The sequence below is a fragment of the Merops nubicus genome, unplaced genomic scaffold (genome assembly GCF_000691845.1).
Source record: "Merops nubicus isolate BGI_N331 unplaced genomic scaffold, ASM69184v1 scaffold24121, whole genome shotgun sequence".
NCBI classification, from domain to species: Eukaryota; Metazoa; Chordata; class Aves; order Coraciiformes; family Meropidae; genus Merops; species Merops nubicus.
Window position 1 is genome coordinate 62 of NW_008587944.1, and position 8,064 is coordinate 8,125.

Here is an 8,064-nt window from a genome sequence, read left to right on the forward strand (position 1 = left end):
CGGGACCAGCTTTTTACGAACACCAGGGGTTAAGGCAAGGGTCTCATCAGCCACCAGGTCCGAGAAAGAGCATCTATCAGCCACAAGGACCCAACCAAGACCCCTACCAAGCACAAGACCGAAGCAGAAGTGTTGGAAGCACCATATCAATCACAGACCCCAATTCGACACCTCTGCCATCCACGGGGAGCAGAACAAGCCGCCTACAAGCTATAGGTGCCAGAAACAAACATCAGCTGGAGATAAACGCTGGGAGAATATTCTCATCAGGCACAGGAGGCACAGCAAAGCATGTATCAGTCAGATGCACTAGGATTAGACCCTAACCAAACACAAGAAACCAAAAGCGCCTATCGGGCATACGGAGAAGGACAAGATCCCTATCAAGCCTATGAACGTGGACATGGCCCCTATCAGCCACATGAACCAGGTTATAGTCTTTATCAGCCAGGATTCAGTCCATACGATGATCAGATACCCGAACCCAAATCCCGAATGCTGGCGATAGAGAATGCAAAAGCCTATTTACTGAAGAGCAGCACAACATCTGGCCTGAACTTGTAAGTCTGAAAAAGGGACACAATTAAAAGGGGTAGGATATACATGAGTGGAGAGAAAAGCAGTGCTGATAAAATGGAAAAGGGTTATGTTAAGAGAGAGATCGAGATCAGGGAAGTATACATAGAATGGGAGAATATATTATAAATGCAATAGTTCATGTCTGTGTGATATTGTGTGTGTGTCCAATGTCTTTCAGAATCAAAATTCCTAAGGAAATCTATGGAGTTTGAAGTGAAATTCATTTGATTAAGAGCAAGTTTAAATTCAGCTTCAGCTGCTGAGGCAGCTCCAGTATATACCAAAAGGGAAGACAGGAATACTCCGAAGTGCATTATCATTAGGCTAGTTTCAAGTTTAATTTACCATAATTAGCTCCATGATCCTGTTTCATCTAACTATTGCAATAATTTCTCAAAAGCTCTGTGTGATTAGCTTCTACTTTTGATATTAAAAACATAATAACCTAAAACTTTTGTATTGTAGGCCAATAACATTTACATTTATGTGACAGATATGATCATCTTGCTAATATGCTAACAAAGGTCCTGGATGAACAGCCCACAAATGCAGTAGACATAATTGAGAATATCAGCAAGGATGTGAAGTGGGCTCAGTTTCGGAAAAAAATGGACACTCTACGAGATGAACATGAGATTCTTCCAACATATGAAGCTGCAGAAGAGCGTAAAGCTTTGTTCCTCAAGGCAAATGAGGAAGGAGATGAAGATCTAGAAGAAGATATAGTGAGTTATTATAAGAGAAAAATAGGTATAATCTAAACTGGAGGATGGGTGGGAGGATGGTGGGAAGGGCAAGGAGGAAGAGAATGTTTTCCTTTGTAGTGTTGCCCCTCACGATCATATGAATAATTGCAGGTGCAGTACCTTATACCCTCTTCATAGCTGAGCTGGTCCCATGTCTAGTTGTGCAGAAGAAAACCCATCTGGTTATTTAGTTGGGATTTTTTCCTGTAATAAAACTAATATCCCAACTCTTTAAAATCATAAACGCTCTAGAGATAATGAACAGAAAGTGAAGCTTACAATATCTCCCACATCCCAGTTCAGCATGGAATATTGCATCCAAAGTTCTTTTCTTTATCTAAAAGTGACATTTATTTACCTAAAGTGACCATAATTCTGAACACCATTTCAAGAACATTGTGCACAGCTGCTACTGTAAAATAGAGAATGGAGAATTTTGTGATTCTTCCAGCTCCAGCTGTGGTTCCAATCTGTCCTTCTCCAACTAAAAAAAAAATAACTATTGTTATAATAAAGAACTAATAGAATTGAAAAGCCACGTCTTAAAACAGAGGTTTTTTTCAATATTTGGTTGCTTATATGCAGAAGCATTTGTACCCAATAAAGAAATTAAGAGAATTACCAAGGAAAACTAACCAACAAGATGCTGGTTTTCATATGAAGTTACCAGTATATATTCAAATGAATTACCATTGCAGAGTGCAAATACTAACAACAGAGAAGATAGTCTTTCATCTTTTCCATAGGCTATTACTTATCTTACAGTAAGAGTATACAATGGTAAACAAAAAAAAAGTATTTCAGAAAGGAATTTTGAAATTTTCATACTGCTGTCTATCTTTCTTTGATATAAGAAATCTGGAAAGGCCAAATAAATTCCATACAAAATTAGCACTATTTCTCCAGATTCCCTACCTTGCCCTGTACAACTTTTCATACCTTTATATGTGTGTTATAACCACTACCCCCATGAAATGAAAGAAGGGTGACAAAGCAAATGGAAATACTTAATGAAATCTTCATTATTCACCTAGTTCTGCTTTCACTGAAGCCAAATGGAGTCTTACAATGGACTTCAGTAAGCCTAGGAACCAGTATTTTAAAAAATGCAGGGAGCTTTAGGCCAAGGTTTTCAAAACAACAACATTCACTCCAGAGAAATATTGCAGTCTGGTGTCTAAATGTATGAAATATGTATTCTATTTTCCCAAGATGCATCTGCCACAAACATAAGGAAACACCTTGACCTGGCTTGCAGACATCAAGGCCTCTTACACAGCTGACATGCCCAAGCAATAAAGTCCTTTGGAGATCCTGTCAGACTTTACATATTTTGCAGGAATTAGGAGTTTGAATTTTGGCATCCTGCATGTACAAATATTTGTATATTTGGCATCCTAAAAGTTGTAGTTCATCTGTGCTCTCTTCTTTAGCCTTAAAAATGTCATTTTTAATTTTTCTAAATGATAGTGGAAGATGTTGTGAATGAATGTCTGCAAAACACTTTGAGACAATGAGCAGCACTACAGGAAAGTGCAGTATAGCATTCAGTGGATAACATGTTTAATTTTTCAAATAGATATATATACTGTCCTTCAGCTCTAACTCTGGATCTTCTTTCCCAGGGAGAGACCCCTCTACCTAATGTGATGGAAACAGCCTTTTATTTTGAACAGGCTGGAATTGGCTTGAGCAAAGATGAATCCTATCATATATTCCTTGCCCTTAAAAAACTAATTAGTGCTCAGCCAATCCAGACCTGCCGCTTCTGGGGTAAAATTTTGGGCCTGGAGATGAACTATATTATAGCTGAAGTACAGTTCCATGAGGGGGAAGAGGAGGAGGAAACAGAAGAGGAAGAAGTTCTTGAGGAAAGTGGCAAAGAGATGGGTGATGTTGAAGATGAAGATGAGGAGAAAGAAGAAGAAGACAAACCACCAAAGTCCACCTATAAGCCCCCACCTGCTATCCCGAGAGAAGAAAATGGTACTGGGGCTAATAAATACGTCTACTTTGTCTGTAATGAGCCAGGCAAACCCTGGGTGAAGTTGCCTCCAGTGACACCAGCACAGATTGTCTGTGCCAGGAAAATCAAGAAGTTCTTCACTGGTAGGCTGGATGCTCCTGTTGTGACTTTTCCTCCTTTCCCTGGAAACGAGGCCAATTACCTGCGTGCACAGATAGCTCGCATCTCAGCAGGCACCCAGGTCTCTCCCATTGGATTTTACCAGTTTCCAGAGGAGGAAGATGAAGAGGAGGAGGGGGGAGGAGGAAGAGATACGTATGAAGAGAACCCTGAGTTTCAGCCTCTTTCTGTGGCTGAAATGGTGGATTCTGTCTCCACATGGGTACACCACACACAGAGTATTTTAAAGCAGGTATGTTCTGGCACAGTCCATATTAACCTCAGATACCATTCCCACAGTGGTACTCATAGGGTTTCAGAATATGACACTCCTCACCTGCACATTTGAACTATTCACCAGACATAGTACTGGACCAAAATATTTTTCCACAGAAAATATAATTATGTTGCACACATTTTTGTAGACGTGGCACTTCAGGACATGGTTTAGTGGTCATGGTAATGTTGGGTTGATGGTTGGACTCGATGATCTTAGAGCTTTTTCAAACCTATATGATTTGCTTATAGCATATATTTTTATGTATCTATATTTAGGAACCTTCTAGTTATTGTACTTTACTACTTCAATGGTGTGTTCTTGAGATCAAAACCTACCTTTAGATTACAGTATAGAGTTAGGCCTTGATAGATAATAATAGTTTCTGGTAATCTTCTGTATTAGGTTTTCTCTTTTGATGCTCTTACTTGACAAAATGTTTTAAATTCTCATTTGGGTAGGATGCTAAAATGCAGATAGCTCATGACTGTATGTTAAATGAAACTTACTTCTGGTTTATTTTTTGTTGCCTTACTTTGTGCTGTGAAACATGGAAATGAAAATGCTTAAAAGCTTGTGATACCAGGCTAGTGCTAGAAAGAGGTATTACTGATTTGGTGATCATTGCTGGATGACTTGCTGGCCAGCCTATCAGTTCAAGAATGCAAGTAATAATTCCAACGACAGCAAATGGTAGGAAATAAGGTTTAAAAATATTATCAGCAAAACAGTAGTTGTAAAAATAAAATCTATATTCATTAGAATCCTAAAAGCAGTTTGTTATGTTTCTCTCTGAGTGGTAGCTAAGTAACAAGGCAATAGAAGGAGCAAAGATCCTAAGTTAATCCTCTTAGTTTGCAGTAATGCTAGTCTAGCAAGGATATAAACCAAACTAGCAAGGAACTGAGGACTACAAAAGAAAAAAAAGCTGGTGACAGAGGTATAAGGTTATTCTGAAATAGTAAGCAGGGATGAGGGAGGTATGAGGGATATAGGAAATGCTCTGCCAAGAAGATACAATATTCTGCCAACAATATGCCAATTATGGTATATATATTTTCTTCCCCCATGCCCCTTAACTGTGTGTGCATGTGCCTGAGCCAGTTAGCATTCTTTCGGTGACTGTTACTTGTATTTATTAATTTTCCATGTCAATTACAGGGTCGCTGTGTTTGGCTTAATCCTTTTCAAAAATCAGAGGAAGAAGAGGAAGAAGAAGAGGTAGAAGAAGAAGAGGAGAAAGCAGAGGAGACAGATGCACTACAGCAAGAAATAGGACCACCTCTTCTCACTCCACTCTCTGAAGATGAAGGTATTCTTCATGGAATGCGAAGGGTTTGGCAGAGAGCTGCTAGGAATGTTGGCATTTAACTAGTAAATATTTGAGGTTATAGGACTCTGATGCTCCATGGAACAATACAGTTTGACCCGGGAGAGTGAGCACATTCTTTTAGGAAATTGATCAAAAGCAAAATGATTAACAATGTTTACATTAAAACAGAAATAATTTGGTTTACTAGTTAACAATCTTGTTGAGAATAAAGGGGAAAAGTACCTTAGACTTGTCAAGCTACCATAAGTTCAAGATAGCTCACTACATGAAATGCATTCAGCTGTCTTTCCATCATCTTTTTAGGAAAAAAAAGGTGTGTATGCAAGTGTAAATAAATATGCACAGATGTGTGTAAATATACAAATAGGAATTTAGAACCTGTAGCAATTACTGCAGCAAATCATGGGAGTGTGGGAGCCTGAATATTAAATTACATTAATAGTAAATTATTTTCCTACTCTCCATTCCTTGATCAAGGTGAAATATAACTATATAATTTATCTATAAGCGATAAAAGTTCTGGACAAAGGAAACAGCAGTGTGTGCTACTGAATGTCAGGCTCTGTTAGCATTCCTGTGCTTCCTACCCAGACATCCAAACCACCTGCTTGAATACAGTGCCTACATTTACTGTTTCTGACTTCTGTCTCTTCCAACACGCAGGTTAATATAACCATTGCCTGAATTCTGTGAAAGTGTTGTAGCTCAGTCTTAAATATTTTGGAGAGGCTTATAAGTCCATTTATTCATAGACTATGTGTGTTTGGCTACTTCCAGGAATTCAAAACATCCCTGCCTGGACAGCTCAGGCCTCTACACACCTGATCCCGCAGTACGCGGTTGCGATCGTCCGGTCTAACCGATGGCCCGGGGCGTACGCCTTCGCAGCTGGCAGGTGAGCAGCCAGCAGACATGGTTACAACACAGACTGCATGTGCTGAACACAGATACCTCTCTAATGGAGTCAAGAGTTGCTTTATTATTAATTCATCGACTGAATTGTAACTGTTCCGGAGGCAGATGGAGAAGGCCACTTAAATGTGCGCAGCACCAGTAAATATAAAAATGAGTAATTGTCGGAAAGCCCAGTATAAAGTTAAGGGATGCAAATGTCCCATTAGTATCTGGGCACAGTCCTTGATTTAAAAACTATATTCTTGAGTTTGTGGTAGTTTTTACAAAATCAGCTATTTTCCATGTTTTTGATGCTTGTACATTTCCACTACCTGTGGTACAGTCATTACCTCTTTATGCTTTTAAATGGGCCCTGCAGTTCGTGTCAGAAATGGTGTCACGCTATCAATGTAAAGTTGAGGTCATACTGCAATATAGTACAGTGACAGAATATTGCCTTCATCATTGTAACATTTGGAAATTTTTAAGTGGAAGATGTTTCAATCAACAGTTAAAGCACTTAAAGCAGTAAAAGACAGCAGGTGCTGTCTTTTAAATACTTGTTATCTGCACCACTGTGATATTTTGCACTGCAGAGTAAGGAAACCTGACAATATCTCCACTGGTGGTTTTTTTCAGGGGGAGAAAGTGTAATCTTTCACCTTTCTTTCTCAGGAGATTTGACAACATCTACTTTGGCTGGGGTCACAAATACAGTGTGGAGAACCACACCCCTGCACTGCCCCCGCCAGTGCAAGCAGAATACCCCAGCGGGCCAGAAGTCACTGAGGCAAGAGACCCCTCGCTGGAAGAGGAACTGGCTCTAAAGGCCGCAAAGGAAGCGGCCTTAGCTGAAGCTGAGGAAGAGGAAGCAGAAGATGAGGAAGATGATGAGGAAGAGGAAGAGGATGATTAAAATATGGGGGAAAACTTATTTTGAATGTTTAAACAGGAATAGTATTTTCATAAATTAGTCATTAATTAGATGGCCTTAAAAGAAATGCAATTGGGGCATGCCGTCTGTTTTTTATTTCTGTAAGCTCCTCTTTGCAGCTCCCTCACCCTCCTTCCACACCGTCAGGCCCTGGAGTGAGGCTGTGCTGCTTTCACAGCGAGGCAGCAGCACAGCAAAGGAGCCCTTGTTTTAGAAGAGAAAGTGAACATGGTCTGCTTCTGCTTCCTGAGATGGTGCTGCTGTGCACTGAGTAACTACTGGTTTCAATGGCCATAGAAAGTTCACTTAAACAAAAAAGAACAAAACAAAACAAACAAACAAACAAAAAAACAACCAACCAACCAACAAAAAAATCATTAAATAACAAGATTACTTTTATGTGTTGAAACGTGCTGGGGGTGCTGATGGACAGCTGGCTAAACATGAGCGAGCAGTGTGCCCAGGTGGCCAAGAAGGCAAACAGCATCCTGGCCTGTATCAGAAACAGTGTGTCCAGCAGCAGCAGTAGGGAAGTGGTCCTGCCCCTGTACTCACCACTGGTGAGGCCACAGCTTGAGTACTCTGTTCGGTTTTTGGCACCACAGCATAAGAAAGACATTGAGGTGCTGGAGCGGGTCCAGAGAAAGGCAAACAAAGCTGGTGAAGGGTCTGTGGAAGATGTCTTCTGAGGAGCAGCCAAGGGAACTGGGATTGTTTAGTTTAGAAAACGCTGAGGGGAGACCGCATTGCTCTCTACAACTACTTGAAAGGAGGTTGTAGTGAGGTGGGTGTTGGTCTCTTCTCTCAGGTTACTAGCAATAGGACGAGGCGAAATGGCCTCAAGTTGCACCAGGGGAGGTTTAGATTGGATATTCCGAAGAATTCTTTTCCTGACAGAGTGGTGAGGCAAAGGAACAGGCTGCCCAGTGAGGTGGTGGAGTCAGCATCCCTAGAGGCAGTCAAAAAACGTGTGGATATGGTACTTCAGGACATGGTTTAGTGGTCATGGTAGGACTTGATGATCTTAGAAGTCTTTTCCAACCTTAGCGATTCAATGATTCTATGATTTAAAAGCAGTACGCAGCTTATGACGCTACCGGCGGAGCACTTCGCCGCAACAGGCCGCAGTCCCCCTCAGAGCGCCGCGACCGACCCCACCTCAGGGCTCCCGGCAGC

At 40.8% G+C, this 8,064-nt stretch overlaps 1 protein-coding gene across 1 annotated transcript; it reads left to right on the forward strand.

The window, feature by feature from the left end:
* The first annotated feature begins 291 nt into the window (after positions 1-291).
* On the forward strand, positions 292-6,870 carry LOC103781404 (radial spoke head protein 4 homolog A-like). The gene is made up of 6 exons (XM_008949119.1): positions 292-560; positions 1,073-1,304; positions 2,951-3,703; positions 4,889-5,039; positions 5,838-5,955; positions 6,630-6,870. The coding sequence occupies exons 1-6, from the start codon at positions 292-294 to the stop codon at positions 6,868-6,870; spliced, it is 1,764 nt and encodes a 587-aa protein (XP_008947367.1).
* Positions 6,871-8,064: the final 1,194 nt, after the last annotated feature.

Coding starts and splice junctions, on each gene's coding strand:
- LOC103781404 (XM_008949119.1), top strand. CDS start 292: ATGTATCAGTCAGATGCACTAGGATTAGACCCTAACCAAACACAAGAA. Junction 561..1,072: donor ACAACATCTGGCCTGAACTT/GTAAGTCTGAAA, acceptor TTTATGTGACAG/ATATGATCATCTTGCTAATA. Junction 3,704..4,888: donor CACAGAGTATTTTAAAGCAG/GTATGTTCTGGC, acceptor TGTCAATTACAG/GGTCGCTGTGTTTGGCTTAA.